This window comes from Panicum virgatum, chromosome 2K, assembly GCF_016808335.1.
Source record: "Panicum virgatum strain AP13 chromosome 2K, P.virgatum_v5, whole genome shotgun sequence".
Taxonomy (NCBI): domain Eukaryota; kingdom Viridiplantae; phylum Streptophyta; class Magnoliopsida; order Poales; family Poaceae; genus Panicum; species Panicum virgatum.
The window spans coordinates 42743999-42765530 of NC_053137.1; the positions used below are offsets into that span (position 1 = coordinate 42743999).

General features: G+C 49.9%; 6 protein-coding genes across 8 annotated transcripts; 3 read left to right on the plus strand and 3 right to left on the minus strand.

Annotated features, from left to right (window-relative positions):
- The first annotated feature begins 809 nt into the window (after positions 1-809).
- Positions 810-2770, plus strand: LOC120678281 (protein ALTERED XYLOGLUCAN 4-like). Its single transcript, XM_039959416.1, has one exon. It carries the CDS (start codon positions 1153-1155, stop codon positions 2581-2583), a length of 1431 nt encoding a protein of 476 aa, XP_039815350.1. The 5' UTR covers positions 810-1152; the 3' UTR covers positions 2584-2770.
- Positions 2771-4538: 1768 nt separating this feature from the next.
- Positions 4539-6648, plus strand: LOC120678322 (protein ALTERED XYLOGLUCAN 4-like). The gene has a single exon (XM_039959448.1). The coding sequence runs from the start codon at positions 4749-4751 to the stop codon at positions 6180-6182; it is 1434 nt and encodes a 477-aa protein (XP_039815382.1). The 5' UTR covers positions 4539-4748; the 3' UTR covers positions 6183-6648.
- A 272-nt stretch (positions 6649-6920) lies between these two features.
- Positions 6921-9431, minus strand: LOC120678332. The gene is made up of 2 exons (XM_039959457.1): positions 8645-9431; positions 6921-7227 (listed from the first exon to the last, which is right to left on the minus strand). Exon 1 carries the CDS (start codon positions 9368-9370, stop codon positions 8648-8650), a length of 723 nt encoding a protein of 240 aa, XP_039815391.1. The 5' UTR covers positions 9371-9431; the 3' UTR covers positions 6921-7227; positions 8645-8647.
- Positions 9432-10314: 883 nt separating this feature from the next.
- On the minus strand, positions 10315-11217 carry LOC120678339. The gene has a single exon (XM_039959467.1). It carries the CDS (start codon positions 10952-10954, stop codon positions 10580-10582), a length of 375 nt encoding a protein of 124 aa, XP_039815401.1. The 5' UTR covers positions 10955-11217; the 3' UTR covers positions 10315-10579.
- A 962-nt stretch (positions 11218-12179) lies between these two features.
- Positions 12180-15544, minus strand: LOC120678346 (probable serine/threonine-protein kinase PBL28). Of its 3 annotated transcripts, none has more exons than XM_039959491.1 (7): positions 15100-15544; positions 14681-14945; positions 14346-14530; positions 13548-13746; positions 13258-13421; positions 13027-13131; positions 12180-12924 (listed from the first exon to the last, which is right to left on the minus strand). In XM_039959491.1, exons 2-7 carry the CDS (start codon positions 14766-14768, stop codon positions 12598-12600), a joined length of 1068 nt encoding a protein of 355 aa, XP_039815425.1. In that variant the 5' UTR covers positions 14769-14945; positions 15100-15544; the 3' UTR covers positions 12180-12597. The 3 variants fall into 3 exon arrangements, with proteins under 3 accessions (XP_039815425.1, XP_039815417.1, XP_039815410.1); XM_039959483.1 differs by having other exon boundaries at positions 14681-14963; XM_039959476.1 differs by having other exon boundaries at positions 14681-14957; positions 15100-15543.
- A 3601-nt stretch (positions 15545-19145) lies between these two features.
- Positions 19146-21046, plus strand: LOC120678373 (RING-H2 finger protein ATL48-like). Its single transcript, XM_039959534.1, has 2 exons — positions 19146-19431; positions 20634-21046. The coding sequence occupies exons 1-2, from the start codon at positions 19314-19316 to the stop codon at positions 20819-20821; spliced, it is 306 nt and encodes a 101-aa protein (XP_039815468.1). The 5' UTR covers positions 19146-19313; the 3' UTR covers positions 20822-21046.
- The last annotated feature ends 486 nt before the right edge of the window (positions 21047-21532 follow it).

Sequence of the window (21532 nt, forward strand, 5' to 3'; positions counted from 1 at the left end):
TCTCTCACAATGTATAATTTCATGTTGTGGTTTCATGAGATATATGTTGCATTTAATTAAAGACTCATAATGTGTTGGTATTCGTGCAGAGAGGTGTTGGTATTGGTGCAGAGAGAGTTTCATCTAAATAAAATTGATTTCTTCTCTTTCTTTTTAAATTCTATGTTATGTCATCGTATAATCATATACTCTTATGACATACTAATTAATATGCATGAAACTTTTATAAACCTTCCATTCAGAGTGGCCTTATATCTCATCCTTATTGTGCAGGGCGGCTGCAGACCTGCCGTTGCCAATCCCAGTTCTTTTGTTTTTCCATTGGCAATTGCTCGTCGCTCTGTTTATGGTGAGCCCGTATCTGCCCATCCCTTTTAATCTCTGTATGACACTAGAGAAAAACAGATTTAGAGTATTAGACATTGTGTTCGACGAGAGTTCACGGTGTACATCAAACCGTACAATAATGTATCTTCTGGATTAAAAAGGCGTTTTCGTCCAGCTCGATGACGTGCAAGCAAAAAGTCATGCTATATGTTAATTTGTGTTAACTGTCGGTTAATGTCTCGCTCTTGCTTATGGTATTGTTGCCAAAGACGTCTGCTTGGTTGAATGTCATGGGCACCTATTTCTGGAGCTTTAACTCTTGATTTAATCTTCATGTATTGATGTATCTCTCACGTCTTTTTTTTCAAATAATTATCTCGCACATATCTTGCCACATTGTATTGGAACAAACAATCTACTCACTCCATCCTGAATTATTATATGTCCAGATACATAGCCAAAGCTATGCTCTAGAGAAAATTAAAAATAAATAATAATTTAATATGAAGGGAGTAGAATTGTAGATGTCCAGCATTTTTGTTCCCATTGTTTCGTCATGCTCACGGCAATAACAACCTAATCAACCTATTAGGCCATCGGCGACATGACGTAAAATAAGGCAATCGCCCCTTTCTCCTCTGTTCCCAAATCAAACCACCTTTTTTTTTTTTGCAATGGCCAGATCGCCGGCCCTCGGCTCTGAAGTCTGACATGAACAGCTACTTCCCCCATTTGGCCATTTCAGCCATCAGCGCAACAAAACTCTCGTCACCCTCGCCCATCGTCAGCTGAGGGTGGAGCTGGATCGATCCTCGATCCCGTCCCATGGGCGCCTCCACTCCCCGCCACCATTCCAGCAGCTCGTCCCTCCCGCGATCTCTCCTCGCCAAGCGGATCGTCACCTTCGCGCTCTACGCCCTCATCCCGCTCGCCCTCCTCCACTACCTCGTCTCCCTCCCTTCTCCTGCCCATCCGACCGCTGCCGCTGCCGCCGCCGCCACCGCCACCTCCTCCTCCCCATCACCGCCGGCGGGGCCCAGAGTCGCCGCGGTTAAGGAGAAGGCGGCCGCGGGATCCAAAAGGACGCGCGCGGCGCCGCGGTGCGACTACTCGGATGGGGCGTGGGTGCGGAGCGCGGCGGCGCCGCTGTACAACGGGACGAGCTGCGGCGGGACGATCAAGGCCGGGCAGAACTGCGAGGCGCACGGGCGGCCCGACACGGGGTACCTCCGCTGGCGGTGGCGCCCGCGCGGGTGCGCGCTCCCGCCCTTCGACCCGGCCGAGTTCCTGCGCCTCGTCCGCGGCCGCCACGTCGCCTTCGTGGGCGACTCCCTGGCGCGGAACCAGTGCGAGTCCCTCGTCTGCCTGCTCAGCTCGGCGTTCCCGGCGCGCCTCGTCCGCGGCGCGGGCGGCGGCGACGGGGACGGGGACGGCGACGAGCTCCGCAAGTTCCGGCGCTGGGCGTTCCCGTCGCACGACGCCACGGTGTCCGTGTTCTGGTCCCCGTTCCTGGTGAACGGCACGGAGAAGGCCAAGGGGGGCGCGGCGGGGCTGGACCACAACCGGCTCTTCCTGGACCAGCCCGACGAGCGGTGGGCGGCGGAGATCCCCGGCATCGACGTGGTGGTTCTGTCCGCGGGGCACTGGTTCCTGCACCCGGCCATGTTCTACGACCGCGGCGCCGCGGTCGGGTGCCACCACTGCCCGGAGCCCAACCGCACGGAGACGGGCTTCTTCGGCGCGTTCCGGCTCGCCGTCCGCGGCGCGCTCCGCGAGGTCGTCCTCCGCGGCGCCAGGGCCCAGCAGCAGCGGGAACGCCGCCCGAAGCTGGCCGTGCTGACGACGTTCTCGCCGGCGCACTTCGAGGGGGAGTGGGACAGCCCGGCCGCGTGCGCGCGCACGGAGCCGTACGCGCCCGGGGAGCGGGAGGTGGGGTACATGGACGGCGAGATGCTCCGCGCCGAGGCGGAGGAGGCCGCGGCGGCGGCCGCGGACGCGAGGGCGCGCGGAGCGGGCGTGACGGTGGAGGCGCTGCGGGTGACGCGGATGGCGGCGCTGCGCGCGGACGGGCACCCGGGCGCGTACATGCACCCGTTCCCGTTCGCCGGCGGCGCGAGGGAGCGCGTGCCCAACGACTGCGTGCACTGGTGCCTGCCCGGGCCCATCGACACGTGGAACGAGATCCTGCTGCAGCTCGTCAAGCGCTGGGCCGACGGCGCCGGCGCCGACGCCGAGTCGTCGTCCTCGCCGCCGTGAACCTGCTGAGTTTTTTGGGTGGGGGCAACAGTTTGGGTGGCTCTGCCGTTCTTTTGCGCTTGTTGTAATGATGGAATCTGGAATTAGAGAAATCCGTTTAAGGTAAACTCTGGGATCATTTTCTTAACCTGTACTAGAGTTACATATTAGTAAGGATGGATCTAGACATTCGATTTCTTTAAACAAATTTGATATTTTAAAATATATATGTTTAAAATTTTATGCTAATATTTTTTTATATTATCAAGCATATTATTACACATAAGAATAAAATTTTGTATAGATTTTTTATGTATTATTTGCTCCCTACAATTAAAAAGGTGAAAAAAGATTCGAATCTGTATCCGATCCGTATTCGAATTTTTATATCTATTATTTGAGAATATATATGATAAATTTGAGGTTTAGTTTTTATGAATTTTTACAAGATCAATGTTAAATACAAGGCTATGAATTTACATAGTAAATTCTATATCTTATTTATCCATAATCGAAGAAAAATGATCAAAAATCTGACATTCGAATAAACATCCGAATCCATCCTTATATATAGACCCTGCTAAAAATTACCAACGCAGAATTCATGGTCCACGAGATCCCTGTTTAGTTCTCACAAAATTTACTACAGTACCCGTCACATTAAATTTTTGGACACATATATGTTGTATTAAATGTAGTTGAAAAAATAACTAATTATACAGTCTAACTGAGTACCACAAAATACATCTTTTTAAATTTAATTAATTTATAATTAAATATTATTTATTAAATAATAACAAAGTATAGTGCAGTACAAAAATCCAAACTCTTCACGGACTAAACACAATTCTCTCGGAGACGGGGTCCCTCCCGGAACGGCCACGAGCCCTGAATCCGCGCCGTCCGGTGCGGATCGGATCGCGTTCGCGCCGCGGTGGTCTTGCTTTGCACTCTCCCCGGTCCCGCTGTACGGACGGTCAAACAGGCTCGATTAACAAATGGAAATGGGAGACGCCACCGCGGAAAGAATCAACCAGGAAGGAGAGGGAGGGGAGCCGAGGCATCTCATCAAAACCGCCCGGCCGCTAGAGATCGCGTGCCGCCGTCCACGGTATTTGGCCCTCACAAAATTTATGCTGAAGGTAGTGAACTTGCTTATCGCCTGAAGTTACCAGAGGGATGTGCGTTAGAGAATCTGCTTCTGAAGACTGAAGTTACCTACTAGTTCAGCCAGTTCAGTTCGCGAAAAGGTGATGAAAAATTATTGTAGTATATTTCATTGTTATTTAATAAATAATATCCAATCATAAATTAATTATGTTTAAAAAATTCATCTCGTATTAATCAGTTAGACTATATAATTAGTTATTTTTTTCAACTACATTTAATATTTTATGTATGTGTCCGAAAATTCGATGTGACGAATGCTGTAGAAAATCTTTTGAGAAGTGAACGGGGCTGAGTGCACCCAGATTTCATATCTCCCAAAGGATGGGACAAACAGTCCCATCAATTCGTAAGTTTGTGTCAGCACTCAGCACCGAGCTGCAACCCCATTCGACTATTACAGGAAATATCTGCAGGCACCTGAATTTGTTCTTGACCGTGCTATTCATAAGCTGTGGCATAACAAAGAATCAAAGAGCGGGATGCTAAGTAAGCAGTGTCATATCCAATACAGCAAGATTCGATCCACTTTAGCAATAGGCTTTTCGATTGAGGCCTATTTAGTTCAAAAAAAAATTCTACAGCACTCATCACATCGAATTTTCAGATATATACATATATTATTAAACGTTGTTGAAAAAATAATTCATTACACAGTTTAACTGTAGACGACGAAACAAATCTTTTAAACCTAATTAGTCTATAATTAAATATTAATTATCAAATAACAACGAAAATACTAAAGTACCGAACCCTAAAAAATTTGGCGAACTAAACAAGACCTAACATTTGAGTCCAAGACACGGAAACAGACGCTCATACATTGCCCATCGACTATTGAGAAGAGGTGCTGGGTTTCTGGCTATTCAGACGTCAGAGGAAGAGGGTAGAGCAGCAGCCCATTCCTGTCTTCCCCATTTCAGCCACCCGGGGCGCCTCGCTGGTCGCTGCCTTCACTCCCACTTCTCGACTTCTTGTCCCCATCCCATGCGCGCGCCTCGTGAGCTCTCGTAAGCTGGATGGCCGGATCGATCCCCATGGCCGCATCCACTGCTTGGGAGAAGCTCAGCCACCATTTCGCCTCCTCTTCCCTCCTCACCAAGCGCGCCGTCGCCTTGGCGCTCTACGCGCTCATTCCCCTCGCCCTCCTCCACTACCTCCTCACCCTTCCTCCTCCTCTGCCCCCTCCTCCCGCCGCCGCCGCCGCCGCCGCCCCCTCCTCCCCGTCGCCGTCGCGCCGGGCGAATGCCTCCGCTGCTGCATCGCCACCACCGGAGGAGTGCGACTACTCGGACGGGGAGTGGGTGCGTACCGCGGCGGGGCCGCGGTACAGCGGGGCGAGCTGCGGCGAGACCATCAAGGCCGGCCAGAACTGCGCGGCGCACGGGCGGCCCGACACGGGGTACCTCCGCTGGCGGTGGCGCCCGCGCGGGTGCGCGCTGCCGCCCTTCGACCCCGCGGGGTTCCTCGGCGCGGTGCGCGGCCGGCACCTGGCCTTCGTGGGGGACTCGCTCGCGCGGAACCAGTGCGAGTCCCTCGTCTGCCTGCTCGCCTCCGCGTTCCCGGCCCGGCTCGTGCGCGGCGCCGGCGGCGGCGACGGGGACGGCGACGGCGACGAGCTCCGCAAGTTCCGGCGCTGGGCGTTTCCGTCGCACAACGCCACCGTGTCGGTGTTCTGGTCCCCGTTCCTGGTGAACGGCACGGAGAGGCCCAAGACGCCGCCGCCGGCTGCGGCGGGCGGGCTGTACCACAACCGGATCTACTTCGACCAGCCCGACGAGCGGTGGGCGGCGGAGGCCCCGAGCTTCGACGTGGTGGTGCTCTCGTCGGGGCAGTGGTACCTGAACCCGGCCATGTTCTACGACCGCGGCGCCTTCATCGGGTGCCACCGCTGCCCGGAGGGCAACCGCACGGAGACGGGCTTCTTCGGCGTGTTCCGCCTCGCCGTCCGGAACGCGCTCCGCGAGCTCATCGCCCGCGTCGCTTCCTCCGCTTCCTCCTCCTCGTCGCCCGCCCGCCCCCGGCTGGCCGTGGTGACGACCTTCTCGCCGGCGCACTTCGAGGGGGAGTGGGACAGCCCGACGTCGTGCGCGCGCACGGAGCCGTACGCGCGCGGGGAGCGGGAGCCGCTGTACATGGACGAGGAGATGCTGCGCGCCGGGGTGGAGGAGGCCGCGGCGGCGGGCGCCGACGCGACGGCGCGTGGGGCGGGCCTGGCCGTGGAGGCGCTGCAGGTGACGCGGCTGGCGGCGATGCGCCCGGACGGGCACCCGGGCCTGTACACGCGGGCGTTCCCGCTCGCCGGCGGCGCCAGGGAGCGCATGCCCAACGACTGCGTGCACTGGTGCCTGCCCGGGCCCATCGACACATGGAACGAGATCCTGCTGCAGGTTGTCAAGCGATGGGCCGACAGCGCCGACGCCGGCGCGGCGTCGGCAGCGCCGTCAAACTAGTCGGGGTTACCAAGTGGTCGTGGGGACGGGTGAATTTGGCTTGGAGCTCGGATAGAATGTGAAATTTGTGGAGCCATCATTTTGTCCATATTCTCCGACCAAATGGAGTTGGTTCCGCAATGTAAACCTTGTTCTTTTTTTTTCATAGTGTAACCTTGTTCTTAGGTCTGCAGAAGATGGCAGAGGATGTGGCAATGGCCCTGAAACAGCGGCCTGAATGGGAGGCGTGTGACGCGGTCTTGACCTTTTCCATCAATTAGCGGCGCTCGCTATGCTACGAATAACCTTCTACCCGGAGACCACTGGCCTGTTCATGGTGCTCTTGGCTAAGCCTGGACCTGATCACCTGAAACATAGGAGTACCAGTTAAACAAAACATAATCAGTGAGTTATGCTCAGCTCAGCATACAGTTGTATAAACATGCCCTGGTTGTTAGCAATAATGTGTAATCTCAAAAAAAAAAAAGGCTGAGCGATTTGCGTGGCCAGTTATTACAATGAAAAAGCCACAGCAAAAGCGCAACTCTGCAAGCCACGATCGTCGAACTACCGGAGTTGGTACACTATCCGATTACCAGAAAATGTTACTTGGAATTCTATACAGAACGAGGTCTCCTGACAAGGCCGAACATCAGGATTGCAGCCTATTTCCAAAAATGTTTACAAAAAAGGCTTCAAGCACAGAACATACTACATGTAACACAAATCTGGTGAGCGAAAGAATGGAGACAGCACAGGTGGTTCAGGGCACACGAACACAATAACTAACAACATTCGTTACAGTAAACATCAAGACATGCGATACACTATGTGAAGTGTCTACAATGGAGGAACATCAAATACATTATCAACCAAAAGATTAAAGAAATGATCAAACAAAATACTGTATGTGTTAGGATACAGTATGTTCTAGCCTTCTTTTAAATGTAGTTCCTCCGAAGAAGGCAAATTGGACGAGCAAATGCCACATTATCACTATGCCGTCCTTGTTAAATATGATTGTCCATCCATGATGTTGTAGATATTGTACAAAATACATCAGCACCTGAAAACAACCATGGATTAGATTAACTTCGATCACCATGTCAATACAACTGCTTAGTAGAATATGGCTTGAAAGAGCACCTGGCTGATCAAATACAAAATATGCGAGTGGATACCGTTAGCAGTGATGAAGAACATTGAATAAGCACTGTTATACAACAGTGCTACTTGGAAAATAGATCAGCAAGAGAACGTCTGTGCCCGACATTTTGGACACTGGAATGTTGTCTACAAAGCTCAAGGGAAGCTGGTGTTGTAAATCTGTTAGCTGTTTTGAGACTAACATTAGGAGAGAGAATACATTAGATCAGGATTAGTTTATTAATTCTAGAGATTAGTTTCTTAAGGTCAAGTTTCCTTGTATATAAATAGGGATGGGACTGCATCTTCTTTCAATCAAGCAATGAAGAAGAATTAATCCCAAGTCCCATAATAGCCTAGTTTCCCTCCAAGCCGACTCCGCCCAGCTATCTTCCCCACGGTGTTTACCCCTTTTACTCCTAATGGAGTACGGTTCATAACAGCAAGTCACCCACACATCCCTTGCCTTTATCTGACAAATCCAAATCCTTCTATGTTTAAAAGTTTCCAAAGTTAAAAGTATTGTGGTGAACATTCTAGTACAAAAGGCAAAAAAGAAAGGAAGGGAACAGATAAATTGTGAGAATGATTTGTATTATGTGGTTGTTTGCTTTGTATCAATTATGCTGAGAACAAATAAACAAGCACATAATATCTACAACGATGCGATGTGTGATGTCAATTTGTTCTGTTCTAACGTCTAAACTCTAAGATACAAGATCAGTGGCCATGACACACAATCTACTTCGTTTGGTGGCCATATGCTATAATTGTGTTTGTTTATAAGTTTGGTTTTAGTAGCAGTTACTTAACAATTCAGTCTTAAGATTTAAAACTACAATTCAATACACAACTTAGTCTTAAACTTGAAAACTATTGCAAATCCTTAAAATCTTAGAGCCTACTATGCAATTAGATATGTATCTGTTAAAGCAAAATGGCAGATGTTCTTACAAGAAGGACATACATCTACAAATCAGTGACACACAATTATTCACAAGCTACAAAGATGAGGAAGGGGTTAAGAAATATTTCTTGTAATGCATCTAGAGTGGTTTTTCTTTTGGGGTGCGTGCAGTCAGTAGTACCTTTGCCGTCACTCCTAAGATAGAACAACCTATTAGTAATAAGTTGCTACTCTACTACTCCCGATTAGTCCATTCTAATTCAACACTCGTCAAACAATTTCAACCAGCTCCTAGTTGTTTGGAAACTACTCATGCCAATTGCCAAATCTGCACGCTCCCTACCCAACCTAAAATGAACACTACGTGTGAGCCGACCACCGAACTGGGAACTCAAATCTAAGATCAAGATCCAGTTGGAGAGCCTCTTACCTCTCAGTCGGCTCCAGCTCCACCACTGCCGCCGAGCGGGTAGGACACGAGCTCCCTAACCGCGTTGCCGACCTCGACGAGCGCGATGTCCATCCCGTACCCGGAGACGGGGAGCAGCTTGAGCTCTCGGAGCACGCAGAAGGCCTCGGCCATGCGGCCGCGGGGCACGTCGACGGCGACGGCGCACCGCGGGACCCAGTGGTCCGGGCGGAACGCGTCGGGGACCTCGACGCCGGCGTCCTTCCGCAGCAGCTCGCAGAGCTGGGCGTGGAGGCCCAGCAGCGCGGCGGAGGGCGTGGGCGCGAGGAAGAGCACGTTGTCGTTCGGGGAGGCGGCGGCGGAGGCCGGGAGCGCGGCGAGCGAGGAGAGCGCGAGCGGGAGCGGGTCGAGGCGGGACGCGAGCGCCCGGAGCGAGGGCCCGAGGCGGAGGAGCGGGTCCCCGGCGGCGCCGGTCCCTGGCGGCGGGAGCGCGGCGGCGGGGAGGTGGAGCAGCGGGAGGTGCGGGCGGGCGGCGGCGTCGATGAGGCGGGTGCCGAGGTGCCGCCGCGCCAGCGCGTTCCACGCCTTGAGCACCTGGTTCTCCAGCGCCGGGTCGAAGTAGAGCTCCACCGCGTAGTGGAACCCGACCGCCCCGGTGGAGGAGGAGGGCGGGGGCGGCGCGGGGCCCCGGGGCGTGCCCGGGGGAGTCGTGGAGGCGGCGGGGGCCGAGGGGCAGCCTTGCGCCATCGGGGATGGGGGATTGATTGATTCCGACAGGGAGGCGAGGGGGGCGGCGGAGGGGACGGAGGTGGGGCGGGGCGGGGTGGGGTGTTCTCGTCACGAATCGAGAGGGAGATTGGGAGAGACCTCGCTTGCCTGCTCGTGCTCGGGCGTGCCCGGCTCCGCTCCGACTAGTCCCGAACTCATGTGGTGTGCACGCTTGGACTGGACCTGCTCCGCCACAGTGCTACTACTCCATGGTTGACTGGCTGGTCCAGTGGGGGAGTCACTGACAGGCGGGACCGCACGGCCGAAATGGTGAATTCCCTGTTACCACTACCAGCACCAGGGGCTGAATCCACAGGGATGATTTGTTTGTTGTACAAAAAGACCCAGAACAAACGAAAACGCTTCTTTGTATTGTAGTATCGAAAATTCAAAAGGTTTCGTTGCAGCAGATGTGGCATTTTTGTGGTCTCGCGGTACAAGCGTTTCTTCTCTCTTAACCCAAAGTCAGGGCGAGAGGTGACTTGCATCGTGTTGGTTCCATGATGCCAATGCTTTATCTTGCCAAATTTTGGCAACTTCCACCAATTTCATGAAGCATTTATTTGTTGCCAACTTTGGTAGGTATTATGTCCCCTGCTTTTCGTTTCTTTTCTTGGTAATAATGCATGGGCTGCCAAGCTAGCCAGATATTGGTATCGCGAGAACTTGAGCAAATTTGTCACCATAAGCCCATATAATACAGAACAGAACCTCTAGTTTCTCGTAGCTCCATCATCATTGCAACTGGCATCTGGACATGAGTTCCCACCAAATTAACCAAAACATCCCATAGAAGTTTTACTTGATCATATCCTTCTGCCGTGTGTTTGGATTATGCTTTTTATTTTGCTCATGAAGATTTGCCTGCTTGCTTGGTTTCGGTGTAAAATGGTAACCTGGGAGCAATCGATGGTGATCTGTGCTTCCACGACAACACGAACTCGAATTAACAGATAACGCGTAATTCAACTCAAATTGCCGCCGCAAAGCCAAATAATCCGCCGAATTGGTATCAATTGGGCCAGTTTGAGACAATGCAAGTTTACCAATTCGATCCCAAGAACCGATCCCCTCGCCTCCAACCAAGAACAAGAGCAAGATTTAGATCTACCAAAAAAACCCCTAGACCTCGGCTCACCAGTTCGATGGATCCTTCGACGGAAGTACAGAAACAGCAGCGACCCTCTTCTAGTTGGAGCCAACGATCCAGCCCACGGTGGTCGACAGCGCGCCCCGGGCCGCCGCCGCCGCCCCAGCCGAGCTCACCGCGGGTGCATGCGCAGACCCCGCCACCGCGGCCGCGCCGGGCGCGCACGAGCGGGAGGCGGCGCCGCCGAGGTAGCTGCTGCCGCGCGCGGCGGCGAGGCGGGTGACGTCCTCGTTCTTGACGACGACGATCTCCTCCAGCTGGATCCTCAGGTACGCCTCGTCCTCCGCCGACAGCTTCATCCCCTCGGCATTCCCCTTCACCTCCTCCTCGTCGGGCCCCGGGGCCGCAGCCGCAGCCGGAGCGGGGGCGGCTGCGGCCCGGCGGCTGCTGACCATGGCGGCGAACCTCTCCATGCGCGCCAACAAGGCCGGCGGAAGCGCCTCGCCCTTCCTCTCAAATGGCCGACCGCCGAATCGGCTCGAGGATCTTGTGGAAGAGAGCGGAGATGTTCTTGCTGGCTACCCGGCGCCGCTGCTGCGTGATGGCGTGCGGGTTGGTTGGTTTGCTTGGTCTGCGTATATATGAGCGGAGACGGTGGCCGCGGCGGTGCCCCGAGTCCGAGCTCGGCATCGGCGTCTGTGAAAGGCAAGCAACGGAGCGTGTGGACCCCTTAGCGCTCGGGAATCTATGGTAACTTCCGCGACGCGTGCCGGACTTAGTTTGGGCATGCGAGGAGACTTGGCCTGGGCCGGCTTGTTGGGCTTTGGGATTGTGGTGTGTTTTTTCAGTTGGAAGTGTAACCTTTCCGACTTGTGGATTCTATACATTTTTTGGAAGTTTTTCCCTCTAGTATTTGAGATTCGTGCAAACAAATACACCTCACAAAGAGAATAAACGCCCTGTTCAACTTTCGATTTTAGTACTTCAATATTCCATGCTTTCAATTTCAACTTTTCGTCTTTACAGTTTCAACAATTTGAAATCAATTGTTGAACCTGTTTATGAACAATGTTGAGCTAATTCGCTCAAAATGTTGAATATGTTTGCAGCAGCTAATTGGGCCAAATATGCTTTAAAAATAAATGTCTTATCTACATTTCACAAGATGTACAGGAGCCCCCTTTCCGACTACCTCATGCACATCTATAAGACTATAACTATAAAGAAAAAAAACTAAAAAAAGGTCATGGTTCACATAGCACAAATTACAATCTGTAGTAGAAAGACCATGTTTAGTTCCCACCCCATAAACCCCGTAAACGCAAAAAAAAACCGTCACATCGAATGTTTCGACACATGCATGGAGTACTAAATGAAGTCTATTTACAAAACTTTTTGCATAGATGGGCTGTAAATCGTGAGACAAATCTAATGAGTCTACTTAATCCATGATTTGCAACAGTGATGCTACAGTAACCATCCTCTAATTATTAATTAATCATGGATTAATTAGTATCATTAGATTCGTCTCGCGATTTACAAGCCATCTATGCAAAAAGTTTTGTAAATAGACTTCATTTAGTACTTCAAATTAGTAAGATTCCAATACAAAAATTTTTTGCGCTGGAACTAAACAGGGCCAAAGCATCTTTTGGTTTCTTACCACGAGATTTCTCCAATAAAACTAACTTCAAAATGTTTATATAATATTCTCTCGAGAAATTTTTTCTATTCTATAAAATTGAAACACTTGTAATTTCTCCAGTCATATATATTTTTTTACAAATTTTGAACGCGTACGAGGATTTACAAATTTTGTACGCATATGACAGCCATGCGAGATCTCTCTTCAATCTCGTAGAAGAAATTGCGGTCCCAAACAGAGCCTTTATTGTTTGGTGTCCACTTTGTTTTTTTCCAAAAAAAATAAAGCATTGCCCTTTTTGCAGACCAAAGATGCATTCCTATCGCAATGAGAAGTTACTCCTTACTATAACCCTGTACATCACGACCGTGAGATCAATCCTCTCCAATTTTTGTTTCTACCAAACAAAAGTTGCAATTCCAATCCACCAGCGTCTCAAAACCCACCTCCAGGCTCCAGGCACCCGAGCGCTCAGATCTTCATGTTGGCGTACATGATGAGCTGGAGCTCCCTGACGCAGTCCGGCATGGACGGCCGGGCGGCGCCGTCGAAGGAGACGCACCGCGCGGCGAGCCCGGCGAACATGGACACCGACTCCGCCGTGTAGGACCCCCTGGCCATGTCCCGGTCCACCACCCGGCGCAGCCTCTTCCGGTCGCCCACCGCCTGGCGGATCCCCACGATGAGGTTCTGCTCCTGGGGCCCCTGGCTCAGGTCGATGGCGCGCCGCCCCGTCAGCAGCTCCAGCAGCACCACGCCGAACGCGTACACGTCGCTCTGCAGCGTCAGCTTCCCCGTCTGCAAGGAAAGAACCCGAGCTAGCTGAATTGATGCACGAGCAAAGATCATGGTGAATTGGTGGTGTGTGTGATCGAGTTGGCATGGCAGGCTTATTATTACCAGCGCGTACTCAGGGTCGAAGTAGCCGAAGGTGCCCAGCACCCGGGTGGTCGTGTGCAGGTCCTGGTCCTGCTGCATCAGCTTGGCGAGCCCGAAGTCGGAGATCTGAGTCACAGGGTTTCGATCAGCGTTCAGCGATGCATCAATGCAGAGGTGACCAAGATTTCAGTTTGAGCAGAAGCCACCACCACCACCAATGTCCAATGGTAGGTATCTGAGAGAGACTCTCACCTTGGCCTCGAAGTGTTCGGTGAGGAGAATGTTGCTGGACTTGAAGTCCCGGTGGACGACGGGGACGCCGACGGCCGTGCTCGAGTGCAGGTACGCCAGCGCCCTCGCCGCGCCCAGCGCAATCCGCAGCCGCAGCGGCCAGTCCATCCTCACCTCCCCAATGCCTGAACGAAGAAAAGAAATGTCAGATCGTCACTTGCGATGAACGAATGAATGTTGAGGCACAGGCGTACTGTGGCGTTGCAATTGGAAGATGAAAGAAAAAAATTGGGACTTGGTGTCAGTGTCACCATTGAGGATGTCCTGGAGGTTGCCTCTGGGCATGAACTCGTAGACCACGAACCGGTGCTTCCCGTCGGCGCAGTAGCCGATCAGCGTCACCAGGTTGGGGTGGTCTAGCCTGCTCAGGATGTCGATCTCCACCCGGAACTCGCGCTCGCCGTCGGCGTGCTTGGAGGTAGGCAGGTCCATCTTCTTGATGGCGACGATCTTCGCATCCAGAAGAGAAATACAAGTTCATATGGTTAGAATCATGTGTTCTGAACATTGCAAGTGGATATACTGAAGTATGGTATGAACTACTGACTGAAGGTTACCACATACAATTTCTGAACTGAAACGAATAAAATTTTAAACATGGGTGTTAATGCTTTTGCTGAAAACTTGGGTGTCAAGTTTTATCATGACAAACTGAGGATCAACTACTGACGTTTGATAAAATTTGACTGGTGGTTGCCACTTTGTTTTCTTGAGTGGACGTTCAGACAAAATGTCACACCACTCCGATCGTTGCTGTCTGCTGGACGTATCACATCCAGGTCAGATGGCCATCGCCTACAGCATTTAAATAAGGTATGCCAAATACATTCAACAGAAAAAAAAATGAGAACCTCTCTTCCAAACTAAACCATTCATTGGTGCTAAGAGTTGCGATAATTCGAAATGCTTCAGATGAAAGCTACTAGAGGACAAAATTGACATCAACGTCTGAGCTTAAGCAAACAGCTTAGCGTGCGTCAACAAATTCTGAAAAAATGAGCCCGCGCCGACAGGAACGAAATTGACAGGAATCGGTGAGAAGCAAGCACCTGGCCATCCTTGAGCACGCCTCTGTAAACCCGGCCGAAGCCGCCCTTGCCGATGAGGTTCCGGTCGCTGAACATGTTGGTGGCCTCCTCCATCTCCTTGAGGGTGAACACCATCGTGCTGCTGCGCTTCTTCGGCAGCGGGCTCTGCTCCTTGGCCTGCCATAGTTCAGCAGGCTTGTACACCCCTGCAGAGTGCAGAGGACTTTCAGATCATCAAAAAAAAATTTCATGAAGGCATCGACGGGTCAACTGAAACAACTCCTGCAGTGCATACTGCTTGGAAATTCGCGCATATATTGAAGGGGGGTAAAAAGAAGGAGAAATGGTTCGCTCACATGGATTTAGCTGATCAAGAGATCTGCTTCTCCTCCTCTTGTTCCAGGATGAGACTATGTTGAACATCTTGAACCCTCCCTTTTCCATTTCCACCCAAGAAATCTCGCGGTTTGCCGCGCAAAGATCCTCACGCAGGAACTTTGTGATGCATCTAGTTCGAAGATACCTCCCCGTGCTGAAGAACTCTGAAATATTCCTTGCTCCGGTCCAAGGCACAGCACACACGGGGCAGCACGCTTTACCAGAAAAGCACACGCCCTGGAGCTGCAAGAATGGCTGCCACTGCAAGTATCAGTTCATAGAACACACAGCAACTTATCCAATTCAGTGTTCATAGCAGACACTCACAATTCTCTCAGAAAGGGAGGGAAAAAGAAACAAACACATGGTGACCAACAAGCAAATTAACGGTGCTGACCTGAACCGATCGAGAAACCGGCGGCGGTGCGCCGCTGATCGCAGAGGAGGAATGGAGGATGTTGGATGGACAGGAGCACAGGAGCGAGAGAGGACGGGAGGGCACGGAGGTGCAGTACGCAGTGCAGGCTTGCGATGATCAATTCAAGGGTAAAGAAAGGAGGCGGTCTCTTGGGGGCCAAGTAGTAGGGTGACGAGACGCGCCACCTATAATCGGGGCTTTGGCCAAGAAGTAAAGGGAGGACAAGGCAAAACCGAGTAGGAGTGGGCATTACATTAGCAGCTCGCAAGGCATGTCGCATGGTGTGTAGAGATTGGAGAAAGGAGCGTGCTTCCGGGCCAAGAAACGCCGGAGCGGACGGTGCCTTTGCGAGGGGCGGAAATGGAGTTTGAAACTTCAGGGACGGGGAGGAGAGACCGTGTTTGTTTGATTGGTGCAGTGCAGCAGGATGGGTTTTCGGGCAGAAATCGTGGCGAAAGGGCGAGCGGAGACGGGGACGTCCGGAGGGAGGAGCGTGACGGGGGGTGATGGCGACCGAGAACGGAGGAGCGGTGGTGGAGGTGGCGGTGGTTGGAATGTAGCCGTTACCAGGAAGCTGTCAAGCTCCAGTGGTGAATTTCTTCAGTCCTGAGTTCCTGACCGAACCACAGAATCCACATTTGTTAATCCAGATGATGGTCCCCTTCTTGGCTCCAATCCGTCCACAACTTTTGAATCAAACCGTAAACCGTCCAGCCCATGCTAGAGGGATAAAGAAAAAAGAGAGAGGAGAGATGTTGATTTGCTAATTGGCAACGGAAAGCTTCAGGGAGGATTATGAAGAACGGTGACAGGAACAATTGACAATGGCTAGAGCGGTGACGAAGAGGGGGAGGGGAGGGCGAGCGGTTGATCGGATCCTGGCTGATTCCGACGCGCTGAGAGTGAGATGGACGACGGGTGGGGGGAAAGGTGTTTGTTTCGCAAGCGTTTCTTGGTTGGAGGGAGATCAATCCTCTGAAGCTCTCTCTGATGGCGACCGGTTAGTTCGTGTTGCAGGTGAGGTTGGTTGGTTTTGGGTGCAGGTCTGACGAACCAATGACCAAACTTGCCACTCTTTACGGTTCTGTGAGTGGGGGCGGAAACGGGAGGGGAGTGTTAGATTACGCACACGCTGCACGACGTTTGTATGACAAAATTCAGAGGATGTCATCAGATACTAGACTTGTGAACTAGATTGGCCAAAATATCTAGCAGAAGTAGCCTTCGAAATCTGCAGAACGTCGCGGCAATTGGACAGAGTTTTACCACCGTGGACTTCGGTGGTATCCTCCTTTTTCTTGCCAATCCTTCCTCTTTGAGACTGTGCAGATCATAACAACATATGATATGATCCTACGGAGTAGGATGTTGTACATCCTTATACGACAAAGATTTCACCAGATTGCAAACTGGAACATGATGAAGTACATGTATAAGTACCAAACTTTTTCATTGTACAACTACTTTTTAACATCAAGTCACCTTGGTGGCGACTATAAACACATCGAATTTCTTGGTCTTCCTGAATAAAGATCCAAATATATGATTCCTCTATGCAGACCGTTGCAATTTTGTCCTAAGCCAGACTTTCTTTAACGTTAGCCAAATTTACAGAAAAAAGGAAAAAACATGCTACAACATCTTTAGAGTAATATATATACTTTGACCATCAATTCTTTGTACAGCATATCATCAATTACCGCAAACCAGTGTTGTATTAAAAGATTTGTGAAATTCATATTGAAATTTTTATACACTAGGCATGCATATAGTTTGAATAACTGATGATCAAAGCTCATAAAGTTTTTTCTTTTAAATCCTAATATGACCTAAAAATAAATGGAGAGAGTTCTTATTTTATGTTTTGCTTTTAAAATGTTTTTTCAATTTTTTAACAGGCGATGAAGCTTTTCTTCTTAGTTCATTTCAGCTAACCACTTTACAAAATCAGTCTAGAATCACTTTTTTTTGTTTTGTTTTGTTGCTCGATCAAGAGAAAAAGACTAAAATTCACATGCTTATTTAAATGAAAAAATAATTAATATTACGTGTGATTCATGTCACAGATATTTAATGTTTACCAAAATACAAATTATCTTATGATCCACGTACTTTTGTGCATGCACATATACAACTGTTTATGCTTAATTTTTTAGTGGAGCAAATACACATGAAAATGATATATCATCAAACTTCTTGTTGCTCAAGAGAAAAAGACTAAAATGCACGCCTATTTAAAAGAACAAATCATTAATATTACCAAGTAAACACTAACCCTGCCTTGTTATTCATGTCACAGATATTTAACATGAATGATGATCAAAATACAAATTATGTTATGATGCACATACTTTTGTGCATGGCAGAAAAATACTATTAATTTATTTGCATGTAGGGGTGGGCACCACGTGAAAATCTCAAAAAGTTCCCATTCGTGTTGTAGCAGCACACATTACTTATTTACGAATGACTTTTTACAAATATAGGAGTGCGCACATAGGTGTACCTTTATTTACGAATGATTTTTATAAATATATAAAAGTGGAGAGTGAGGGAGAATAGGAGATGACAGTCAATGGAAGAGGAAGAGACCCTGATATAAATAAATTCGTCTATCTTATCCCACTAAAAGTGTGTTTGGTTGAGCTGTGCTTTTTTTAATCAAGTTGAGTTGTGACTTTTGGAAAAGTAGTTGTAGGCTGTGGTTGTGGAAAAAGCTGTTGTGAGGTATGGGCTATAAGAAAGCAACCATTTGGTTGGGCAATCGTGACTTTTGAGAAATTGCTAAACGGACCCCACAAGTCATCATAACCCTGCTCACTCATCTCTCTCACTGACGAACGGGCCCTGCTCGTCAGCCCCTTCTTCTCCCTCTCACGGGTCAAAGTGGCGCTGGGGGCTCGCCGGCCTGAGCGTGCGTGGCGGCCGGGCCTCACCGGCCTCGCATAGGAGCCCGCGACCTGGGTGCGGCGCGGCGATTGGACTCGTCGGCCTCGTACTAGAGCTCGCGACGACGTCCGCACAGGAGGTGGAGCTCGACCCGCGACGGCGCTCACTCCCTATTGGCCCACGCAAGAGGCGGAGCTCGGCCCACGGTGGCACTCGCCCCCATTAGCCTACGCGCGGCGGAGAATCGCGGCGGTGACGGCTCGCACGTGCAGGAGAGGCCCGTGCCGGAGCGTTAGAGAGGTAGTGGGGAGGGGAAGGCTCCGCGAGCTCGAGGGAAGGAGGTGGAGGGGGCGCTGCCGCTGAAGGCAGTGCCGCGTCGGGGGAGTTAGCAAGAGAGGCATTGGGGGAAAGGAAGAACAAACAGGTACGCTCATAAGCGGTGGCATTGCGGGTAATTTCAATGAAAAGTTTGCCCTCACAGCCGCTAAAAGTAGCGCGATAGTGGCTGTAGAGAATGAACTATAGAAAAGCAGCTTTTGTGGAAGCACATAAGAGGAAGCAACTCTGTTTAATTTGACTTTTGGCTTATTTTAAAAGTCAAAGCACTTTCACACCTAAACCAAACAGATCCTAACTCTCCCTCGTCCCACTATCCCTCTCTCTTCGGACACCTCCATGCGTGTTGCACACTCTTACTATCCCTCTCTCTTCTGACACTTGCATGTATACCGTAGTCTTGTCAGTCTATATTTATGTGATCCGTTCGGCAGCCATGCAACGACTCCTCTCCGCGATGAATTAGCAAATTACAAAATCCATATACTCGATTCTCCAATCTCTACCTCAACGTGGACAAAGGATGATATCTACAAAGTCATACTTTACATTATCACAAAAGCAAAAAAACTATGCTTAATTTTGGCATATCTCATCGCAAACACCCCATACCTAAACACCCTGCTTACGTTCGAAGCAGAAATTAGCACGATCTCTCAGAACAATTACCACAGTATTAATAGAAGCGTTCCAGAAGGTTCTAGACTGGTGTCACGTCGACGCCGGAGAAGGGGTCGCACCGACCCGGTTGGCAAGTTTGGCACCACAAGCACGCGCGGTGCTTTGCCCGCTGCCCACAACGGCTGTCCACCCTCGGATCACAGTTCAACGGCCGGGACACCTTCTCGCCACCAACTCAAGAGCGGCGGCGGCGGACCCGAGCGAAGAAGCGCAGCGGTCCCCGCCGCTGTTGCCAAAGACTCTTCCTTTTCTTCTGTTCCGTCCATCACCACCACCCCGGCGACGCCATGGAGAAGAGCAGTGGCGCCGCCGCTGGAGGCAGCGCCCCGCCTTCGCCGCCGTTCCACATGGAGGATTTCCAGCTGGAGGGGAAGAAGCCCGTCAAGAACCCCTTCGTCCCCATCGGTATGTACGCGCCTCCCTCTCGCTGATGCGCGCGGCGGATCCTTGTCGCGCTGGGGAACGGGGAGGAGTTGGTTCAGTCGCCGTGCCCCGGATCCAAGGTCGTGGGATCGTGATTCTTTGGGGATTTTAGGCGTGGGGTTGGGTGGGCGGGGGATCTAAACTCTATTGCTTTCCAGGACCGTGGTTTTGTTCTGCTGACCGACCGACCGGGCTTATGACGAGGCTAGATTGATTTAGCAGCTACCTCTGGATTAAAATGGGTTAACTGGTGTGAAATTGAATGCTAACATAATCCTTTTGGCGATGCCTTGGAATACCTGCTTATCATCACTTATGCCACAATCTTATAATGTATGCTTACTTGGGTGATTGCTCTCTGAGTTCTAATTTCTAAAGCCACAAAGACTGATAAAGGTTGACTTCTCATTAATTCAACTGCTCTTAGCCTATCGAACGGTTTCATTAATAATTCAAAAGCAGGTTATATAGTGTATTGCTCCTTGGTTGGGTGTACGAGAACAATGACTGTGTTGTGATCAGTAGACTGTTGATGAAAACAAAAATGAGGTAGCTAGGGTAACTCAGGGTAAATTGTAACTGTTTAAATGGGTATGTGGAAGTTCATCTAGTTTTGAGCACATGCAGTGGTGATGCTTGGGTGTGTAGCATATAGAGTAGATGTTGGAGTCAGGATGTGTAGCACCACCATGACCGCCATCTCAAGCGTCCACTTTGATCATGCCCTTATAACAGTTATGTGAATCATTCTTCAAGATGCAGATGTCCTGGAACTCATGAAACATTTTAAAGTTAACACAGTTCAGCTTATTTCACATCAATAGGCATCAGGTTTAAGTTGATTCATGAAGTATAAGCTAGGCCAGGTTTCTGCAATTATCTAGATTTAGTAGGAAGTATTTGATTAGTTCTGAGTTTATCGATATTCCTCTATTTGTTTCGCATTTAAACACTCATACCATTCAATCACGTCTTTTCTGCACTTTCTGGATCTGCCAACAATATGTTTTTTTTTTGTGTACTAGAATTGAATCATATTATCATTTTACATTACTGTTGCCGATGGAGATACTAATTCGCATTAGTACTAAATTATAATTTATTATCTTTGTATCATTGTGGACTTCACCTTATATGCTTGCTCGAATTACTACACTCCTATAATTTGTTGCATTTTCGTCTAGGTGCATTGGTGACTGCTGGAGTTCTGACTGCTGGTCTGATCAGCTTCCGATATGGGAACTCTCAACTGGGCCAAAAACTGATGAGGGCGCGTGTTGTTGCCCAAGGGGCAACAGTCGCTCTAATGATCGGCAGCGCTTACTACTATGGTGATCAAATCAAGCTGTTCAAGAAAGAATCTAGCCCTTGAACTTCGCTGGAGCGGATGTTGCTCCTTTTAGTGTATGGAATACCATATGTACGCTGAAATTGCAACTGGATCCTGCTGTTTGTCCCTCCTAACATTGGGCTTAACCCTGTCATTTTGGCCTGACATATAATAGCTAACCAGAAATGGGTATTGGTTCAATCGGCAGGCTTGATAATAAATAATTTATTAAAATAATCGCATGATTTTGCTGATCTTTGTGACAAATGAGGTTGCACGATAGACAGCTCAAGCGCCCATGTTACTTTACCATAGATGGCAACTTCTGCTATGTTCATTTGTGGTTTTCATGATTTGGCTGTGTGGAAGTTTGTCATCTGTGATACAAGTTCAGTGACTATATTGCGTTTTCAAACTCTAGCAGCTCAAGCATGATCAAGGAGCAAATGTAACATCGAACATCAACATCAAAAGATATCTCATTAGAAGAGATCCAACAGCCAAAACTATGTGTATGCAAAGATCAGCAGTATACTCCTTGCACATAGCAAAAAATGGATGAATATAAAATATCTGCATAACAGTGAATATATTCTGAGATCACAAGATGAGCATCTTAGAAGGGAGATCAACTCGACCATCCCAGCTGTTTTTGTGATTTCTACTCTAGCTTCACTGATTACTCTGATGATCAGTCTCGCGACACAACACACTTATGTCTAAATTTCACCCCTTTTCGTAGCTTTCGACGAG